Source organism: Somniosus microcephalus, chromosome 9, assembly GCF_052327205.1.
Source record: "Somniosus microcephalus isolate GS21.2 chromosome 9, FLI_Smic_1.0, whole genome shotgun sequence".
Taxonomy (NCBI): domain Eukaryota; kingdom Metazoa; phylum Chordata; class Chondrichthyes; order Squaliformes; family Somniosidae; genus Somniosus; species Somniosus microcephalus.
This window is the reverse complement of record NC_140995.1, coordinates 217214104-217235927: the sequence shown is the minus strand read 5'-3', so window position 1 is coordinate 217235927 and position 21824 is coordinate 217214104. Positions and strand designations below refer to the sequence as shown.

The window sequence follows — 21824 nt, the reverse complement described above, 5'->3', positions numbered from 1 at the left end:
GGCAGGTGTTCCTTTATTTTGTCATCTTTACGAGGGCAGATGTTCCTTATCTTGTGTCATCTTTACGAAGTTTAAATTAGAACACCTCATCCAGGGTGAACCATTGATTTGTTTCCAAAAGGTCAGCTTATCGGAGCCATGCACCTTCTGTTTCAATAAGGTTATTTATTCAGGGTCAACAACTGTCTTATCTCAATAGCCAGAATGCTTTCACAGCTATTTCATCGTTGGGTTTCTAAATTTCCAAACCCAGTTTGTCCTGTTTTAATAAGGCCAGAGTTCTTTCATAAGATAGTGTATTTTTCTAAATAGGTTAAATGGCTTATTCCTTCACACCTCTATCCTTTTTTTATGATACGGAGACCAGAACTGTGTACAGTACTCCTAATTGTGCTTTGTGCATGCAGTTTCGAGAACTTGATATTTCATGATCAGTTTCATCATGAGGTCCCTAAACACACTCCTGCTGCGAGTGTATACCAATGCAACAGCACCTTGGTTCTCATTAGTTTCCCAGTTGTTCCTTTGACTTTGAGAAGTAGCTCACTGGGCACAATAACTTAGAAGAACAAAATGAAAAACTAGAATGTGCTAACATTCTGTCCTGCTTACCATTAAATCTGTGATCAACATTTTTTAATGCTCTTGTTTTTTTTTAAAAAATTGCTGCAGTGTTGATAGTTATTGCTTGTCCTTAATTCAGTGATGTCTTCCAGTTTAGATACTGATTTTGTTCTATGTCACTATTATAGCAGTGCTGTCCACTTCCATACATTTTGAAGATGTTGCTATTGGGCCAGAAATTCGGGTCGGGGGCTTCCCGCGGGTGCAAGCCCCCGACCTGCACTTACCTAACGCGCTGGCCGTTGAGTTGTGGGGCCGCGTGGGATTCCGATCCTGGGCTTCCTCCAGCTGCCGGCGCGCAGTGCTTGCGTATCCCAGGGGCGCAGTTAGTTCGAAGCGTCCCCTGGGATCACGTGGGCCATGGAGAGCCAATTGTAGCAGGGAATGCCCATTCATAAATTTGACAGGAGGGCCTGTCAAATCTATGAATTAGAGATCGGCCCCAAAACATAACTAAAACTTCAAATAATTTTTTTTATCACATTTTATAATAACTATTATAAATTACATAAAATAACTATTTTAAACAATTTAAATTTTTGAAAAAGTTAATTAGTTTTTAACGGGGCTAAAAATAAATTTACCTTTAAAGTATTTTTAAAAAATAAACCTGTGGAAAAAATGTTTTAATTTTACTTAATTCACCACTTGTTAAAAGCAGGGCTCGCGACTGCTTTTTAAAAGCGTAGCTGCTGGAGACTTACCCTCCCGGAGAAACCTGCAAAAAAAAAAAAAAAACGGAAGTTCCAGGAGTTCGCGCTGCCTCTCCGGCGTACGCGTTCGGCCTGTGAACGAACCCCTTCCTTGAAGGGAATGGGAGTTCCGGCTTCCCGCGCATACGCAGTATATGCACGAAACCGGCACTTTCGTTGGCCCTACGCGCGAGTACCCAGCGCGTACTCACCCGTGGGGACCCAAAGTTCTGGCCCATTATCGTTCAAAATTCCAAAGGCGTTATGTGCCTCTGGCTTAGGCCAGGTGTTACCACTAGATGGCGCCAATACTATTTCTATAACGTGTTAACAGTCAAGTTAGTAAGGAAGACCTCAGGATCTGGGACTTAATAACAAGGAAAAGTGCTAAACCAAGTGAATCCCAAATAAGTGTGTATGATGCACAGGGTATGAAAAACAGATTAATGGAACGATCATTGATTTAAAGTAGAAAATCATAAGATACTAGATGAAATGTGACTGCAGCTGGCCAATAATCTGGGTTAGAAAACTTTCAGGAGGGGCAGGAAGGGTATGGCAGTATTAATTGGAAGGGTATGGCAGTATGGTGTAGCTACATAGTCTGGGGGAACCTGAATTGAGGGTGGGGCTCGGGTGGGAGGGCAGTAGGCACCCGTACCAAAAAATATACACTAACAAATGTTACTGTGCTCATTTTGTGGCACTGTCTCCCCGGTCAGCTGTTTCTGGATTCAAGCCCCAGTCCAGGACATATAACCGATGTTCAAACTCCAATGCAGTAATGAAGAGCGCATTTTCTGGGGTGCTCTCGTTCATTAATCCAAGGCCTTGCCTGCCTATTTTGGTGGCTTGGGTGACATTTTAGTTTACCTGGTTGTAGCTGCAGAAGTTGTGCTGGCATTCTAGCTATTCTGTCAACCAAAACGTCATTGGCTATGGATCAGCTGGCACAGACATGTCATTGCCAACTGGTTGCATAAACTGTTCGAAAGCCCACAACATCAAGTCGACGGCTGCATTCTGATCTTGTTAAACTTGAATTGTTTTGTGAAATTTGAGATGGCATAAGGTGCTGACAGCTGAAAATGTTGACAATTTTAACATGGCTTTTTCTTTAACTGTCCCCCTCCAGAAAGTACTCCAGACAAAGAAGGATTCCTTGATAAAGACCACCATTGCCAAGTTACCTATTCCTGCAGTAGTTCCACTGCTTCAAGAGGTAAGGTTTCTGTAGTAAAACTAAACTTTAGAAAAATGCATCCACAGGCAACAACAACGACTTGTATTTGTATAGCGTCTTTAATGTAGTAAAACATCCCAAGGCACTTCACAGGAGCGTAATTAGACAAAATTTGATACCGAGCCCCACAAATATTAGGACAGGTGACCAAAAGCTTGGTCAAAGCAGTAGGTTTTAGAAGTACTATTGCTTGACAACTCATGGCAACATCAAGCCTTCCACAGCCAATGAGGTCAGAGGGGGTGAAGCTTTAAAGCTCCTGGGTAGTAACTCTTGAATGAAATGTTGATGACTTCCATTTGTATGCTCTTAAGTTCCAGATCATATTGACTTTTCTGTGGAGTCCCGGGGTGGGTCAACTCATCATTTGTTTATGACCACCAGCTGACTTAACGTGCAGGGGAAGTTTCCCGGGTTCTGTTTGATTCAATTGATCCAGACGGCGGTGCTTCAAGTTTTGTTTCATTGCAAATACAGGAAACTCTTTGGTATCCGGCACCGATGGGACCGGCATGTTGCCGGTTGATCAAAAATTCCGGATGACGGAGAGGGTTATCTACCGAGGCTATTTTTAACAAAGAAAAATACAAAAATCAAGAAGTGTGCAGTATACAGTAATTGGGTACTCACCTACAGAATGTTGTGTTAAATGGATGGTGGAAGATGCTTGATTAAGTACGGTACTGCCAGTTGAGGGTAATGCAATGCAATGACTACCAGCAGCGTGGAAGACACAGTACCCCTGTAAAATGGCGGATCAGAAGAGACTACCGCAGCGCGGGAGAGTCAGACTCCTTTTTTACAGGGGTTTTGAGGTGTTCCGACTTACGACAGCGCCAAGAAGCCGAGTAGTGGCAGTTTGGAGAACTACCCCCACTGACTAACTCGGCCACCGCGGGAGACTCGGACTCGGCAACATTGCCGGTTATTGAGGTGTTGTTTTCGGAGTGAGAATTTTGCCGGTTAATAGAGAATTCTGGATATTTAGGTGCCGTTTAAGCGAGAGTTTCCTTAATAGTTTCTGTAGCAAATTTGATTGATGGCCAGTCAGTTTGACCGTGTCAGTAACAAACAGGGCTTTGCCGTGTTGATGCTGCAATGCCATCACCATAGTAGTTTATTTTATTGTTGAATTTTACTGCAAAATTGGGTTCCAACGAATAGGGAAAAGTTTGAAATTCTATTGTATATGGATTCTAGAATCTGTATACAGATAAATAACTTGAAATTTCATTAGCCTCTCTTTCTCCCCTTTTTAATTCCATCACTCCCAACAATTTGTATTTTGCCTCCTTTCAGTTGAAAGGGAAGGTAAATGGGATATCAAATTCTTGGCAGCTTTTGTGCCAGTAAAACTGGTTGGCTGTTCAATGGGCGACAGACTTGCTCAGGATACCCCTAACTATCCAGGCTGAGGATTGATTAAACCCAGGCCTTGACTCCGTGTGGGAGTTTATGGCATTAGAAAGGCTGTTTCTGGTTGCCCAGACTGGTTGATTTATTTTCCTTTCCCTCCCTTTTGAGCGTCACCCCCACATCTGCACAGCTAAGGCCTACAAGTTGAATTTGGGAGTTAGTGAGCACAAGTCCACCTTTCATCATGCGGTGTCACACGCCATGTTGCTCCAGTATGGCACCCAACCCTTCTCCTGTGGAGCTGTTCTGGATATCATGTGCTGTTTGGTAGCTTGCTTTCTTAAAGTATTTTTTTCTTTTTTTCCTCTCCAGCTCACAAAGAGATTACAAGGTCATCCCTACAGGTGAGGTTTTAATTTTGCAGCAATTTCTTTCCAATTACTGCAATGTGAAATCTGACGGTCTTTTTTAACATGATCCTTTTAACTGATTCTTTTTCCCCTCTGTATCACACCATAAGCTTGTTAATCAAATGCTGAATTCTGCTCTCCTGGCTTAGAAGTGTCCAAACTGCCACCCATGGTCCACACACGGGCCCTGACAATCTGGCTGATGAAGACCAGACAGCTCGGTTCCATTTTGTGCTTATGGCTCTTGACCTATTGGTTTAACCTATTTGAATTTCTTATGCCTGGAGAATTGGAAAAGGCTGTTGACGCTATTGCCTCATTGGTTATTTCCTACATCGGAGCACCAAGATCTGTTGGCATCAGGAGCATAAGATATACGCAGATTAATGGGAACTTTATAGGTGACCTCCGTTCTAATTACCTATACCACAAAGACAGAAGGCTTGGATATCCTTGACTAATCAAGGCACCGCCTGATCTATAACTGAGACGGAGGACAGGAAAGACCCTGCCTCGACCCCTGCTTTGTGTAGAGTTAACTGATCTTGGTCAGGGGCTCTGTTGTGATTGCTATTCAGTGAGCTGTGCTGTAAAGTACATCAGATCAGGGCAGAACTCTCAGGCTCTGATTCCTCGGTGATCTAATGGCTGCCACAGTCCACACATTGACACACAATGGCTATGGAGGAGGTGTCAAAGGGGCTGCATGCGGGAACCATAGTCTAATCTGAGTTGATCCTTAAGGGGAGGAATTGCTATAATTCTTTTAAGATCAGGGTGCAGTGCTAACATTAGGGTAGAATCTCTTTGCTATTGGGTGGCTCCACTGAGCAGTTTCTATTTCCTACATAACTGGGGAGCTGTCTAAAAAGTTCTGCTCCAGTCTTTCCTGTAGTTTACAGGAAACTTTCGATTTACCGGCACCTAAATAACCGGAAATCTCGGTTAACCGGCAAAATTCAGGAGTAGGTTCAGGTAAGTTTTAGTTCATATTGTACTTGCCTTCCTCGATCTGTTGCTGTGCAAGGATGTGGCTGCAGCTGTTGCTAAGCTACAGAGATGCTTGGAACTTGTGGCCATTGTTCTGCACTTGTTGCTAAGCAACAGGGTTTGTTGCTTTATACGGAGCTCTTAGCTCTCCGTATCTTTTACTATAGCTTTCGGTTATCCGGAATTTTTGATGAACTGGCACCCCGTCGGTGCCGGATTTAAAAAAAAGTTTCCTGTAATTGTAGCAAAGGTCTAGAGATTTTGAGACCAGTGTTCCTCAAGGCTATGCAAATGGATCTTGCAATGGTTCCATTAGTCATAAGTTATAAATTTTGTGTACATTTGGCAAGTGTTTAATGGCTTTGTCTATCCTTTTCCTGGTAGTGCTGTGGTAATGGTCAAGTGGCTCAAGGCAGTCTTCATCCTACATGCCTCCTATTTGTCTACAGTAAGTAATACTGTTTGGTTTACTCAGTCTCAGAAAGACGTGTTGAATATTAGCTTTGGTAGTCTACTTAGAATCTTCAAACTCACTAATAAGGTGTAGGAAATCTTGATTAGCTTATGGCCTATTAAAGGTGGTGGGGAGGAGAAGCCAATAAGGTTGCATCTGTTGACAGACCTGAAGCACAGTACTGTAGCTTTCTGGTTCTTTATTAAGATGCAAGATCAATTTCCTCGCGCTTTCTGCCTGCCTGCTCTCAGTGGCAGTTTTGATTGAAGAGGGGAAAACATGCATAAGCTTGTATCATAAAGGCGTTTATGGGTTGTATCTTTAAATACATAACTCTCTCTCGTTGACCCTCACAGGAAGTGTGTGCTGCCATTTAAATCCTCTTGGCTGTTGTAGTTGTGTATGTTGGGATAAGATTTTGGGTGAGGCTTTAGGTTTTCTGATTCTGGTAAAGGAGTGAGACTTGGAGCTGAGTTATATAAGGTTTGAATGTGTAATTAGAATTTTTTTATGAGAGAGAATCTTGGGACGGTGGCACTGTAGAAATTGTGGGATTGCTGTCTGGTTTAACGATCTTCAGGATTTACCGTTCAGGTATTTGTTGTAAATAATTAAGTACTGTGTATGTTTAAGAAATTGGAATTTCACAAATTAGTGTGGTTTTAAACTATAGCTTGCACTATAGATGTCTGGCTGCTGCTTAGCTTGTACTAAAATGGTTGATTTCACCCCCTGCAGCTGCCTGATCTTGTACCAAAGTTAGGAGCCCTGTACCAGCTGATGGAGAGCAGGGTAAAAACTCTGCAGAAGCTCTCTCGCCTTCACGGCAAGCTTTACCTTCTAGTTTCACAGGTAAGGAGTCTCTGTCTGCTGTTGGGGACAGTTACTGAGTACTAGATGTGCAGGGGAGGAGAAAACAAATTTCAACTATTGCATGCATTTCACAACAGCCTGTGGTTCCGGAGAGCCCCTCAACGTACATTTCCCTAACGGTTTTACCTGTTTCACCAAACACCACTCTATTTCTGAGGTGCAGGTGATGGGCTTTGGCCTCAGATTTTCCACTTGGTGCCTCCATAGTTGCAGTTGGGGATACTCTCTAGCTAATGACACCAGTGGGAGCCTGTGTTGCTGCAATTCTGGTGTAACATGCTGCCCTGTCGAGGAGCTAAATGTATCTGGAGCCACTCTTGTGAATATTAGAAACCATATTTGCTGCTGTGCTTAATTATAGTCTGATGGGGTTGCCCGTTCTTAATCGAGCCTAGATTTCGAATGTGTTCTTTGTTCATCACGCATATTTTGATGTAAACGTAACATTTGGTGGAAGTTGCCAAAGTTTGCCTGTGTGATAAGTTTCACATACACTCAACAGCTGTGTTGTTGCTGATTTGACGTCCCTTAGGTTGCAGCATCAGAAAAAGCGCAAGATGTAAGCAGTGTGAACCAAACGGCAAAACTAGTTTACGAGGAAGGTAAGAGCTAATCACTGTGTATGAAAGTTGTGTGTTTTCCATGGTCCTGTCTATCTTGTAGATGAACTGCAAATAACAAGATGATGTGCAGTGCTTCAACAACAGATTGAACTTATATACCACTTTTAATGTATAGAAGAGTTCTGATGCGTATTGGAGGTCTAATCAAAACAAATGAACACCAAGCCAAAAGGTGATACTAGGAGTGATGGCCAAAAGCTTGGTTTTATGGAGGGCCGAGATGACTGAAGGTATGGCTTCCAGTGGTGGGTTGAAGGAGAAATGCAGCAGAGGCCAGGAACCGGGATTTCAGGAATGAGGTTGTATGGCTGAAAGAGGGTGCAGAGATAAGGAGGGGCAAGGCCATGTTGGGATTTGAACACAAGGATGAGGGTTTTAAATTAGGTTTTGGGGGACCGGTAGTCGATATATAGCAAGGCAGGAGTGTAGGGAAGGGGGACTTGGTGTGGGGTAGGATATGGGCGGCTGAGTTCGGGACGAGCTGAAGTTAACGGAAGGTGGATAATGGGAGGCCGGCCAGGAGAGCGTTGGAATAGGCGTATTTGGTGGTGACAAACTCGTGGGTGAGTTTGAGCAGTAGATGAGCTGAAGTAGGGGTAGAGGTACACAATTTTAAGTAGGGGCAAGTCTTTGTTATGCAGGGAATACGACGTTGGAAGCTCGGCTCAGGATTGAGTAGGAAGCTAAATTTGCCAAGTCTGGTTCAGACTGGGTCAGTGACCAGGGAGGAGGATGCAATTGGTGGCACGGGGACAGAGTTTGTGGTATGAGGCAGCATGTAGATGAGGATAGATCCTTGAGACTCCAGAGGTAACAGGAAGAGAAGCTATTGCTGGAGATGCTCTGGTTGCAAGCAGATAGGCAAGAATATAAGAAATAGGAGTAGGCCATACGGCCCCTTGAGCCTGCTCTGCCATTCAATAAGAGCATGGCTGATGATTGATCTCAACACCACTTACCCGCCCGCTCTCCATATCCCTTGATATCTCTCTCGGCCTTGAATATACTCAAAGACTCCGCATCCACAGCCCTCTGGGGTAGAGAATTCCTAAGATTCACAGCCCTTTGAGTGAAGGAATTCCTCCTCATCTCGGTCTTCAATGGCATACTCCTTATCCTGAGAATGTACCCCCTAGTTCTAGACACTCCAGCCAGGGGAAACAGCCTCTCAGCACCTACCCTGTCAATCCCCTTCAGAACCTTGTATGTTTCAATTAGATCACCTCATTCTTCTAAACTCCAGAGAGTATAGGCCCATTCTACACAATTTCTCATCCCAGGAATCAATCAGTGAACCTTCGCTGCACCGCCTCTAAGGCACGTATGTCCTTCCTTAGATAAGGAGACCAAAATTGTGCACAGTACTCCAGGTGTGGTCTCACCAAGGCCCTGTACAATTGTAGCAAGACTTCCTTACTCTTATACTCCAACCCCCTTGCAGTAAAGGCCAACATGCCATTTGCATTCCTTATTGCTTGCTGTACCTGCATGCTAGCTTTCTGTTTCTTGCACGAGGGCACCCAAATCTCTCTGAACACCATTTAAGTTTCTCACCATTTAAAAAATATTCTGTTTTTCTATCCTTCCTACCAAAGTGAATAACCTCACATTTCCCTACATTATATTCCATCTGGCACCTTACTGCCCACTCGCTTAGTCTATCTATATCCCTTTGCAGACTATTTGTGTTCTCCTCACAGCTTACTGTCCCACCTAGCTTTGTATCGTCAGCAAACTTGGATACATTACACTCGGTCCGTTCATCTAGATCAATAATATAGATTGTAAATAGCTGAGGCCCCAGCACTGATCCTTGCGGCACCCCACTAGTTACAGCCTACCAACCTGAAAAAGACCCGTTTATCCCTACTCTGTTTTCTATCCGTTAACCAATCCTCTAGCCGAGCCACTATATTACCCCCAACCCCATGAACCATTATCTTGCATAATAATCTTTTATGTGGCACCTTATTGAATGCCTTTTGGAAATCCAAATATACTACATCCACCGATTTTCCCTTTAATCTACCCTGCTAGTTACATCCTCAAAAAACTCCAATAAATTTGTCAAACGGGATTTCCCTTTCATAAAACCATGTTGATTCTGCCTAATCATGTTATTTTCTAAGTGCCCTGATACCACTTCCTTAACAATGGATTCCAGCAATTTTCTGACGGCTGATGTCAGGCTAACTGGTCTGTAGTTCCCCTTTTTCTCTCTCCCTCCTTTCTTGAACAGCGGTGTTACATTTTCAACCTTCCAATCTGCTGGGACCATTCTAGAATCTAGGGAATTTTGGAAGATCAAAACCAATGCATCCACTATCTCTTCAGCCACCTCTTTTAGGACCCTAGGATGTAGGCCATCGGGTCCAGGAGTTTTGTTGACTTTTTAGTCCCATTAGTTTCTCTAGTACTTTTTCTCTACTTATGTTAATTACGTTAAGTTCCTCACCCTCATTAGACCCTTGGTTCCCCACCATTTTTGGTATGCTTTTTGTGTCTTCTGTGAAGACAGATATGAAATATTTGTTTAACATTTCTGCCATTTCCTTATTCCCCATAATTTCTGCTGTCTCAGCCTCTAAGGGACCAATGTTTACTTTTGCTACTCTCTTCCTTTTTTACATACTTGTAGAAGCTCTTGCAATCGTGTTTTTATATTTCTTGCTAGTTTTCTCTCATTCTATTTTTCCCCTTTTTATCAATTTTTTGGTCATCCTTTGGTTTCTGAAACTCTCCCAATCCTCAGGCTTACTACTATTTTTCGTAACATTATAAGCTTCTTTCAATCTAATGCTGTCTTTAACTTCTTTAGTTAGTCACGGATGGATCACTTTTCCCGTGGAGTTTTTGTTTCTCGAATAAATGTATTTTTATTGAGAATTATGAAATATTTCTTTTCAACCTACGGAAAAATGTTGAGGATAATTGGGGTGATAGGTAAGAGTTCTGTTATTTAGATTCTAGGATTAGTAGTGAGTTTTATTGGAATGAGTGGAAAAGACCGAAAAAGAGCATAGTGTGCATCTATTGACAGGCCTAAAGTTCAACACTAACTTTTTGGGTTTATTCACTGAGATGCAAGATCAAGTTTCTTTGCGCTTTCTGCCTGCTCTGCTCGTGGCAGCTCAGATTGAATAGAAGAATACACGCTCTATGCTCTAACAGTAACACTGTATAGTGAGGAGTGCACTTTCATGACAGTTAAGTTGGAGATGTTTATCTGTACAAACTGCCTCACCATATTTGTTATGTAACTAACTGAAGGCCTTTTGGTAAATGTGTATCTCAAAATGAGAACTGTCCACCATTTTAATCTTGAAATATGAACAAAAGAATTGTTTAAGTGAAATAACTTCTCCTTGTCACCTCTTTCCCTTTAAAAGACTCTTTTTAAATACACATCTCTGTGCTTCCGGCTAAAACACCATCCACCCCCCCCCCCCCCCCCCCCAAACCGACTCTTCATGCCTGCTGCTCAGTGTCTTCCTTGCACTCCCATGACATTCTTGTACTACGTAAGGAGGCGCTGTAAAAATGCAAGTTGTATTGCGGTTCTCTGGTATTAACTGCAATTATTTTACTTCTATCCCTTCTAGAATCATCGGAAGATGAAAACTCTGAAGACGAGCTGATGGCAGATCAGGAATCTGATGTAAGTGTAGCAAAGCAGTCCTGGGTCGTTGAAGCCCAAATCTGGTCTTCCACGGAATTCTCCTTTTTAATGTCATAGGTCAATTTGACTTGAAAATGGGGAACAAGTTTAGTGTTATTTAAGATTTCCTACTTAATCATCAAGATTAGCCATGACTCAACTGTGGCGGTTTTTGCCTGATTCTGTCTGTTTTCAGAGCTCCCCACTAGAAGTTATCAGTAGGTCAGAATTAGAGATTATTGTCTATCTTCCTTGACTGGTTAGGCACTCGGCTCGTTTATATTCACACATACGAAGGTTGAGTGGGTGTGGGCAGGAGGAAAGGGCACTCTTAAAGTCTGAGGGAGAGACCAGCAGTTGAAATTATTCTTTGAAGTAGGAAGACTCTGTTGAATTTTATTTAAAAGGTTCCTGCTTCATTAGGATGGGTGTAGTCTTTGGATTTTTTGGAGATGATTGGGGGGGGGGTGGAGATTGAGCAAAATATGTAAGTTTGCATCTACCATAATATGATTGAATTTTATGTTAAGTTTGAGAGTGGTGTAGTTCAATCTAAACAGGAAACTACAAGGCTATGAGGGACAAGTTGGCCATGGTAGATTGGGAGACTACACTAAAAGGTATGAAGGTGGACATACAATGGCTAACATTCAAGGAAATAATGCATAATTTGCAACAAACATATGCTCTAGGGCATAAAAACCCGAAAGGAAAAGTGATCCAACCATGGCTAACAGAAGAAATTAAAGCTAGTATTATGTCAAAGGAGGAAGCTTATAAAGTTGCCAGAAAAAGCAGTCAGCCTGAGAATTAGGATTTTTTAGAAATCAGCAAAGGGGGACCAAGAAATTGATAAAGAAAGGGAAAATGGAATATGAGCACAAACTAGCAAAAAATATAAAAACGGATTGTAAAAGCTTCTATAGGTATGTGAAAAGGAAAAGACTGGCAAAGGTAAATGTAGGTCCTTTACAGTCAGACAGGAGAATTTATAATGGGGAATGAGGAAATGGCAGAGAAATTAAATAAATACTTTGTTTCTATCTTCACGGAGGAAAACACAAAAAAACTCCCAGAAATACGAGAAAACCAAGGGCGTGGCGAGAATGAGGAATTAAAGAAATTATTAGTTAAAAAAAAACAGTACTAGTGCGGTGTTGGGAAACACTGTGTATATAGATAAACCTGTATAATCCCCTTTTAACTGCTGTATTCCCCTCCCCCCGCAAGACAGTTGCAAGCTGAGAGGAATAAGGCATGTTCAGACTTGCCTGCTGCTGAGAGAAGGAAAACCAATCAGGTTCCAGCAGGTGACCAATCCGTGAGTCATCACAGGCTCGCGGGCTTTACGAATTCAGTACTGTATTGTGAGAGTTGGAGTAAAGACCTATTTCTTGTAGCTCGTTGTGTTGCCTATTTCTTTACGCGGGAGACTGTAGTCTCCCACATTGGTGACCCCGAATGTCGGCGGCCGAAGCCCCCGACTCACGTAGCCCTACAGAGGCCAGCATCGACCCGACGGCAGCCAGCAGCAGCCCGATGTCGGCCGGCGCCGCGTCCTTGAAGCTCCCCACCTTCTGGGAACACCAAGCACCAGCTTGGTTCGCGCACACGGAGGCCCAGTTCACCCTTCGCAGGGTTCAAGACGATGAAGAAAGGTACCTCCACGTAGTCTCAGCACTAGCAAGCTCCACCGCCGCTGAAGTTCTCAACCTGCTGGGGAACCCACCACAGGCGGCACGGTGGCATAGTGGTTAGCACTGTTGCCTCACAGCGCCAGGGACCCGGGTTCGAATCCGGCCTCGGGTGACTGTCTGTGTGGAGTTTGCACATTCTCCCCGTGTTTGCGTGGGTTTTCTCCGGGTGCTCCGGTTTCCTCCCACAGTCCAAAGATGTGCGGGTTAGGTTGATTGGCTATGATAAAAATTGACCCTTAGTATTAGGGGGATTAAATACGTGGGGTTACGGGGATCGGGTGGGATATGTGTCGGTGCAGGCTCGATGGGCCGAAATGGCCTCTATCTGTACTGTGAGGTTTCTGTGATTCTGTGAGACCGGCAAGTACTCAACCATTAAGGGCCGCTTGCTGCAGGCTTACAGCCTGTCCGGGGAGGAGAGGGCCCGTAGGCTTCTTTCACTACCAGGCCTCGGCGACTCTACCCCGACCCAGTTGATGAGCCGGATGCTTGCGCTCCTGGGCTCTGAACCGCAGTGCTTCTTGTTTCGGGCCCTTTTCCTCAGCCTGCTTCCTCAGCAGGTAGGCAGCCGCCGCGGACAAAGTCTTCGCCGTCGCCCAACTCGGCTGTACAGCCGCGAGGCTCCCCGACACCACCGAGCGCGCGCCGCCACGCCAGGCCGCAGAACTATGCTACTACCGCGCGCGTTTCGGCCACAAGGCCCAACGCTGCAGAGCACCCTGCTCTTTCGATCAAACCACGATGGCCGCCCGGCCCAACGCGCAAGCCCCGCGCCGCCGTCTAGGCCCGCTCGACCGCACCCCCACCGCCACGATGGCCATCGGCACCACAGGTAAACTGCTGTACATAACCGACTCCCTTTCAGGGCGCAGATTCCTTTGCGACACCGGAGCCTAATGCAGCATAATTCCTGCCTTCCAGCTCGACATCCAGGCAGGCTGCAGCGGCCCACCCCTCGTGGCGGCAAATGGCGCAGCCATCGCTACTTTTGGAAAGCGACTGGCCGAGGTTTGTTTCAACGGCCAGCGATTTACGTGGGATTTCGTGACGGCCTCGGTGGCACATCCCTTGCTGGGCGCCGATTTTCTTTGCGCCCATGGACTCCTGGTCGACGTCCGCGACAGGCGCCTGATCAACGCAGCAACTTTCGCTTCACTGGCCTGCCAGCAGAGCAACAGCCCGGCCCTCGTCGGGTCCTGCTCTGCCCCAGCGGATGACGACTACGCCCGCCTACTCGCAGATTTCCCGAGGCTCACACAACCGACCTCCTCAGCCGCGGCAGCCAAGCATGGTGTCGAGCACCACATCGCCACTACGGGACCACCAGTGTTCGCCCGAGCCAGACGCCTGGACCCAGCCAAGATGGCGGTGGCCAAGGAAGAATTCGCCACGATGGAGAAACTGGGCATCATCCGCCGCTCGAACAGCCCCTGGTCGTCCCCCCTCCACATTGTGCCCAAGCCGGGCGGTGGCTGGCGCCTCTGCAGCGACTACAGACGGCTCAACGACGCCACCACGCCCGATAGATACCCCATTCCGCACATCCAAGACTTCTCGGCACACCTAGCAGGAAAGTCCGTCTTTTCCAAGGTCGACCTGATTCGCGGCTACCATCAGGTCCCCGTCCACCACGCAGACGCCCAGAAGACGGCGGTCATCACCCCCTTCGGACTGTTCAAGTTCCTGCGCATGCCCTTTGGGCTCAAGAACGCCGCACAGGCCTTCCAACGGCTCATGGATTCCGTCCTACGGGACCTGAGCTTCTTGTTCGTCTATCTGGACGATATCCTCGTGGCCAGCACCAGCAAGGCCGAGCACATCGCGCATTTGCGCTCTTTTCCAGCGCCTCAGCCAACACGGGCTAATCGTCAACCCGGCCAAATGCCAGTTCGGAGCAGCCCAAATTGACTTTCTCGGCCACAGAATCTCGCCAAGGGGAGCCATTCCCCTACCTTCCAAGGTGCAGGCGGTGGCGGACTTTCCCCAGCCCACCTCGGTCAAGGCGCTGCAGGAATTTTTGGGGATGGTCAATTTCTATCACCATTTCGTGCCCAAGGCCGCCTCACTCATGCGCCCCCTCTACGAAGCCACCAGGGGCAAAACGGGCAAAGAGCAACTCACCTGGTCCAGCGAGATGGCGACAGCCTTCCACCAGACCAAAAGCGCCTTGGCCAACGCCACACTACTGGCCCACCCCATCCCGGGCGCCAAGACCGCCCTCACCACGGACGCCTCTGATTACGCCGTCGGCGCTGTCCAGCAACAGTGGGTCGAAGGCGCGTGGCAGCCACTGGCATTTTTCAGCCGACAGCTGCGCAAGAACGAGCAGGCCTACAGCACGTTCGACGGAGAGCTCCTGTTCCTGGCAATCCGGCACTTCCGTTTCCTCCTGGAAGGCCGGCCGTTCACCGCATTCGTGGCCCACAAGCCGCTCACTTTCGCCATGGCCAAAGTAACCGAACCCTGGTCCGCGCGCCAACTCAACTTCATCTCGGAGTTCACCACGGACATCCGCCACGTCGCCGGCAAGGACAATTTGGTGGCCGACTGCCTCTCAAGACCCTCGCTCCACGCAGTGCACCTGGGCGTCGACAGCATGGCGAGAGACCAGGCCGCCGACGTGGAGATCCAGGCCCTCAGGACGTCAACTACCAGCCTCACCCTGGCCGACATCCACTTCCACGCAGCCGGCACAACCCTCCTGTGCGAAGTCTCAGTCCCCTCGCCTAGGCCGGTCGTCCCATCCGCCTGGCGCAAGCGAGTTTTCGACATCATCCATGGCCTCTCTCATCCAGGGATGCGTGCGTCTCAGAAACTCATGTTCGCCAAGTTTGTCTGGCCTGGACTCCACAAGGATGAGAGAGACTGGACCAACACATGCGTGGCGTGTCAGCGCGCTAAGGTCCAGCAGCACACCAAGGCGCCATTGGAGTGTTTCCCGGTGCCCGAGAGGCGTTTCGACCACGTCCACGTCGATCTGGTAGGCCCCTTGCCGTCGTCGCACGGTTTCACACACCTCACGATCGTCGACCGCACCACCAGATGGCATGAGGCGGTTCCCCTCGCCTCCACCACCGCGACCGACGTCGCGCGAGCATTCGTCTCGACCTGGGTGGCCCGGTTTGGCGTGCCGACCGACATATATCCTCGGACAGAGGCCCCCAGTTCACCTCCCACTTGTGGAATGCCATCACCGCCGGCCTCGGCACCAAGTTGCACAGGACAACAGCCTACCACCTGCAGGCCAACGGGCTTTGCGAGCGCTTTCATCGTTCCTTGAAAGCCTCCCTCCGCGCCAGCCTGGCCGACACCAGCTGGATCGACAAACTACCCTGGGTCCTCCTGGGATTGCGCACTGCGCCCAAAGAGGACCTCCGCGGCCAAGATGGTCTACGGCCAACTGCTCAGAGTACCAGGCGACTTCCTCCCCCTGACAACGGAGCCGTGGTTGGTCGCCAGACAGCTTTCCCTGCACCAGGACGCGGCCCAGCAATTCCGTCCAGTGCCCACTTCGCAACACGGCCCGCACCCGTCCTACGTGCCTCGGGACTTACGACATGCGGAGTTCGTCTTCGTGCGCAGAGGCCCGCTGCAGGCACCATACACCGGCCCCTTCTCCGTATTGGAGACGGGGGACAAAGCTTTTCTTATCGACGTCAGCGGGAAGCCGGACCTTATTTCAGTAGACCGCCTCAAACCGGCACACCTGGACCTCGGCTTCCCGTTTCGTCCGGCTCTTCACCCACGGCGGGGCAGACCTCCCGCGTTGGCGGCGGCCCCACAAGACCAAGACACGCCAAAACCTTACTTCCCGGCCGCCGCCCCACCTTCGCCGGCAACCCGTCCAGCCAGCCCACCGGCAGACCAGCCGACGAACCAACCGGCCGACCTCCCAGACAGCCCTCCTCACACGCCAGATGGCTATTACAGCCGCTACGGCCGTTTGGTCAAACCTCCGCAGAGACTGACTTTTACAGTTAACGAGGATTTGGGGGGGCGTATGTGGAGTTGCCACATTGGGGAAACACTGGGTATGTAGATAAACCTGTATAATCCCCTTTTAACTGCTGTATTCCCCTCCCCCCGCAAGACAGTTGCAAGCTGAGAGGAATAAGGCATGTTCAGACTTGCCTGCTGCTGAGAGAAGGAAAACCAATCAGGTTCCAGCAGGTGACCAATCCGTGAGTCATCACAGGCTCGCGGGCTTTACGAATTCAGTACTGTATTGTGAGAGTTGGAGTAAAGACCTATTTCTTGTAGCTCGCTGTGTTGCCTATTTCTTTACGCGGGAGACTAGTCTCCCACACTAGCAAAATTAATGGGACTAAAAGTCGATAAATCCCAAGGACCGGGTGACCTACATCCTAGGATTTTGAAAGAGGTGGCCATTGGGATAGTGGATGCACTGGTTGTCATCTTCCAAAATTCTATAGAATCTGGAGTGGTTTCTGCAGATTGGAGGATAGCAAATGTAACCCCGCTATTTAAGAAAGGAGGGAGAGAGAAAACGGTGAACTACAGACCTGTTAGCCTCACATCAGTAGTTGGGAAAATGCTGGAATCTATTATAAAGGATGCAATAACTGGGCACTTAGAAACTAATAGTAAGATTGGGCAGAGTCAACATGGATTTATGAAAGGGAAGTCTTGTTTGACAAACCTATTGGAGTTCTTTGAGGATGTAACTAGTGGAGTAGACAAAGGGGAACCGGTAGATGTGGTGTGTTTGGATTTTCAGAAGGCCATTGATAAGGTCCCACACAAGAGGTTGGTGAACAAAATTAGAGCACATGGAATTGGGGGGTAATATACTAGCATGGGTTGAGAATTGGTTAATGGACAGAAAGCAAAGAGTAGGGATAAACGGGCCTTTTTCAGGATGGCAGGCTGTGACTAATGGGGTACCGCAAGGATCGGTGCTTGGGCCCCAGCTATTCACAATCTATATCAATGATTTGGATGAGGGGACCAAATGTAACATTTCCAAATTTGCTGATGACACAAAGCTTAGGTGGCAGTGTCAGTTGCGAAGAGGATGTGAAGAGGCTTCAAGGGAATCTCGACAGGCTCAGTGAGTGGGCGAGAACATGGCAGATGGAATATAATGTGGATAAATGTGAAGTTACCCACTTTGGTAGAAAAAACAGAAAGGCAGAGTATTTCCTAAATGGTGAAAGATTGGGGAATGCAAATGCTCAAAGGAACCTGGGTGTCCTTGTACATGAGTCACAAAGTGAATGTGCAGGTGCAGCAAGCCATTAGGAAGGCAAATGGTATGCTGGCCTTCATTACAAGAGGATTTGAGCACAGGAGTAAAGAAGTCTCACTCCAATTATATAGGGCCTTGGTGAGCCCACACCTGGAGTACTGTGTACAATTTTGGTCTCCTTACCTAAGGAAGGATATACTTGCCATAGAGGGAGTGCAACGAAGGTTCACGAGATTGATTCCTGGGATGGTGGGACTGTCGTATGAGAAGAGATTGAGTAAACTAGGCCTGTATTCTCTTGAATTCAGAAGAATGAGAGGGGATCTTATTGAAGCATTCAAAATTATTACAGGGCTTGATAGGGTGGATGCTGGGAGAATGTTTCCCTTGGCAGGGGAGTCTAGAACCAGGGCCACAGCTTCAGGATAAAGGGTAGGCCATTCAGGACTGAGATGAGAAGAAATTTCTTCGCACAGAGGGTGTTGAATCTTTGGAAACCGCAGAGGGCTGTGGAGGCTCAGTCATTGGGTATATGCAAAACGGAAGTCGATAGATTTCTGACTAGGAAGGGCATCAAGGGATATGGCGCTAGGGCCGGTGAATGGAATTGAGGCAGAAGATCAACCATGATCTCATTGAATGGTGGAGCAGGCTCGAAGGGCCGAATGGCCTGCTCCTATTTATGTTCTTATTGACGGACCTGAAGCACAGCACTGTGGCTTTCTAGATTCTTTTCCAGTTAGATGCAAGATTAAATTCCTTGCGCTTTCTGTTAGCTCTCCTAGTAGCAACTCAGATTGAATAGAGGAATACATAACAACCGAGTGAGGTGAATAATGCAGAGGGAACCTGGCAAGTACATGTATCAATCTGTGTGATCACTGCCACTTGCTTATCAGGTGCAATGCTGCTTACTTTTGGTTCTGTTGCCCATGTCTCAAAACCAGTAGCCTGCCCTGTGTCCCACAGCTAGAGATGAGCAAAGGGGTATTCTGCGCAAGTTTGGTTAAGCAGATTTCCCCGTGCTCATCTGCTCAGTTAAATTCTGAAGTGGCCATTTACGGGGCTCTAAACTAAGATGCACGTCCAGGGCCAATGGTTTATTTTCCGTAAGTGGTTCACTGAGCACACAAGTCATTTGCTCAGGCCTACATCTGCCGCAGCGCCTGTGATTTGCACTTTTTGTGATCCATTTATGCAATTCATACAAAGCCAGCCTGTGTTAAGAACGGTTTGATATTTTTAGTCTGTCGCAGTTTTCTGGTGCATTAAATATACTGAAGTGCAACGCAAAATGATGACTCGGCCGAACACCTTGAGTCAGGGTTTGAGCTGAAGTTTGGTGGGCGAGGTGCACCGAAGGCCTTGGCGTAAAATAGGCTGGTACTAATTTGTAGACATATTTTCTGTTAACTCTTGATTTTAAAAACATCCTTTCGTCAGCATTCAGTGCACTTTAGACATTCAGAAGCCGCGAACCTTTAAGCCTGGACTTTTTATTTTCTGGTGTGATTACAGTTCACATTAAAGCATATTCTGAAGCTGTGACTCAGTAAGAAGAATTCTAGGAACTAATTCAGTCAGACTTTCCACCATCTGTGTACCCCATCCAGCACCTTTTCAAAATGTAAAAGTACATCAGAATTAATGGTTTTATGTGAAAATCAATGTGTACTTTCATTTTCTTCTTCCTTGCATCCCAACCGTGTATGTATGCAGACAACCAAGTCGTAGGAAATATTGTAATACGTGTCCAATATTTTAAAACTAGGAGAACTGGGAGGACGACGAGGAAGAGGAGAGAGTGGACGACCCAAAAATGCGTATTGACAAAGAAATCAGCGAAGACTCTGGAGAGGACTTACACACAGGGAATGAAAGTGAAGAGGAATAAAACATTTTTTTTTAACAAAAAAAAAATTATTGACTGCATACTCTGCACACTTGGGCCAATGAATTTGACCTGGGCATCTGAATTTGTTTTTTTCCACGCAGGAACTTATTTTTCTTTAGTTTGGAAAGCAGATGATGGACTGGCAGTCAAGAGTGCGTTAAGAACTGTTTGTGCACTTTGGATTCCAAGAAATATTTGACTCTATTGATGGTGCACAGCTCACTTATTATATATTTCTGCAACCATGTTTCTAATGCAGATTGTTTTTGGAACCCATTTATATGTGGAGTGATTCGCCACAGGCAGCGATGTGATAATAACTCGTGACCACTTGGAGAGGGGTGGGAGGGTGGACAGATACCCAGTCATCTAACTCCTAGCTACTCCTGTTGCATTTTAACCTGATGTGGGGACATAGTTTGGATGTGAAATATGCAGCGTCATGGGGTTTTTTCCTGGATATTTTGGTTCTGACAGCCAGATAGTTCCCATGCTTTCAGGTTAGTATGTTACAGTATGTAGTCATTAGCTAGTTGACAGAATTATGTATATTTGTCTATAAATCAGTGGTTTACAGCAATTAAGGCTGTGTTCTCCTTTGTAAAGTGAATAAACTTGATTCTCCTTTACAATACTGTGTTCTGTAGTTTTTAAGGTCAGTGGCAGCGTTCAATAAAAACGCACAGCAGGAACCAAAACTAGGGGCCATAAATATGATGGTCACTAATAAATCCAATAGGGAATTCAAGAGAAACTTTGTGGTAAGAATGTGGAACATGCTGCCACAAGGAGTAGCAAAGAACAAAATACTGTGGATGCTATACATCTGAAACAAAACCAGAAAGTGCTGGTAACACTCAGGTCAGGCAGCATCTGTGGAGAGGAAAATTAGTATATTGGGTATAACCCTTTGTCAGAACCTGCTTCAACCCTCTATCAGAAGCACCAATGTACAGTGTTGTACTTCACCCCTATATTGACGCGTGCCCAATCAATATGAATAGTCCAGGTAATTTTTTATAGAGCCTGAATGGGGGAAATATGACACTAACTTTGGCGGTCAACAAGTACAACATTCAAAGCATTGAACAGGCAGCTTTGGTGTGCCATCTACTGTAGTTTCTTCAAAAAAAAAGGCTGATGTGAATTTTCTGACTTGCAATGGAGTCTGATTCTGTGGTTACCAGCTGCCCTCTGGTACCTAGTGGCCACTCCGTGTGAACCCAAACAGGGTTTTAAACCAGGAGAGAAAAATAAGCAAGCAACATGTGAGTAAAACATTAGAGCTGCAGGACAGGTGAGGGTGTGTGACCCAAATAAGCGTTCTTTATACAAACGCACTGAGTATAAGGAATAGAATGAACTGCAGGGGAGAATTCAAATAGGAGGGTATGACATGGTGGCCATTACTGAGGCATAGTTGCAAGAGAGTCAGGACTAGGAACTAAATATACCAGGTTGTAAGGTCTACAGGAAAGATGGGGAAAATGGTAGAGGGGGAGGAGTAGCCTTAGTGATTTAAGGATGACATTTCAATTGTAAGAGGATATAACGAGGTAAGCAGGCAGTGGAGACTATGGGTAGAATTAAGAAATAGGAAAGGATTTAAGACTGCAGTGGGAGTTGTGTATAGGTCCCCTGGTAGCTGTGAAATGCTAGATTGTATAAATGCAGAGATTAGACGAGTGTGTAGTAGTGTGGTTTTAATGGGGGATTTTAACTTTAATATAGATTGGGATAAGCAAGCTAGCACCTGTCAGAATGGTAGTGAATTTCTTGTGTGTCCAGGCTAGTTTTCTACAACAATGTCCTAGAAGCAACAAGGGGGCAAGCCATATTAGATTCAGTAATGAGTCGGATTTAGTTAACATAACGGTCCGTGAACATTTAACCAATAGCGATCATAACACAATAGAGTTCAATGTCATGTTTGAAAGGGAGAAACACGAAACGGCTGCAAGGATTCTAGATTTACGCAAGGCCAACTTCAACGGGATGAGACGGACTACACAGTAAACTGGGCAAACCTGTTAATGAGTTAACATCAGTGGGAGATGTTCAAAAAGGAATTTGTGATACAGGACCAGTTTATACCCTTGAG

At 46.4% G+C, this 21824-nt stretch overlaps 1 protein-coding gene and 2 non-coding genes across 3 annotated transcripts in view; all 3 read left to right on the top strand.

Annotated features, from left to right (window-relative positions):
• Positions 1-20355, top strand: part of wdr43 (WD repeat domain 43) — a 57080-nt gene extending 36725 nt beyond the window's left edge. Inside the window, exons 12-18 of the mRNA XM_085997901.1 lie at positions 2452-2538; positions 4288-4319; positions 5700-5763; positions 6508-6621; positions 7175-7244; positions 10868-10923; positions 19601-20355. Of these exons, the coding sequence (XP_085854027.1) occupies positions 2452-2538; positions 4288-4319; positions 5700-5763; positions 6508-6621; positions 7175-7244; positions 10868-10923; positions 19601-19723 (546 nt within the window). The 3' untranslated portion in view covers positions 19724-20355. The remainder of the gene's footprint in view (positions 1-2451; positions 2539-4287; positions 4320-5699; positions 5764-6507; positions 6622-7174; positions 7245-10867; positions 10924-19600) is intronic.
• LOC147113031 (small nucleolar RNA SNORA31) lies at positions 5920-6052 on the top strand. Its single transcript, XR_015079662.1, has one exon. It is a non-coding gene; the product is annotated as a small nucleolar RNA SNORA31 (small nucleolar RNA).
• On the top strand, positions 10290-10421 carry LOC147113030 (small nucleolar RNA SNORA31). The gene has a single exon (XR_015079661.1). It is a non-coding gene; the product is annotated as a small nucleolar RNA SNORA31 (small nucleolar RNA).
• Positions 20356-21824: the final 1469 nt, after the last annotated feature.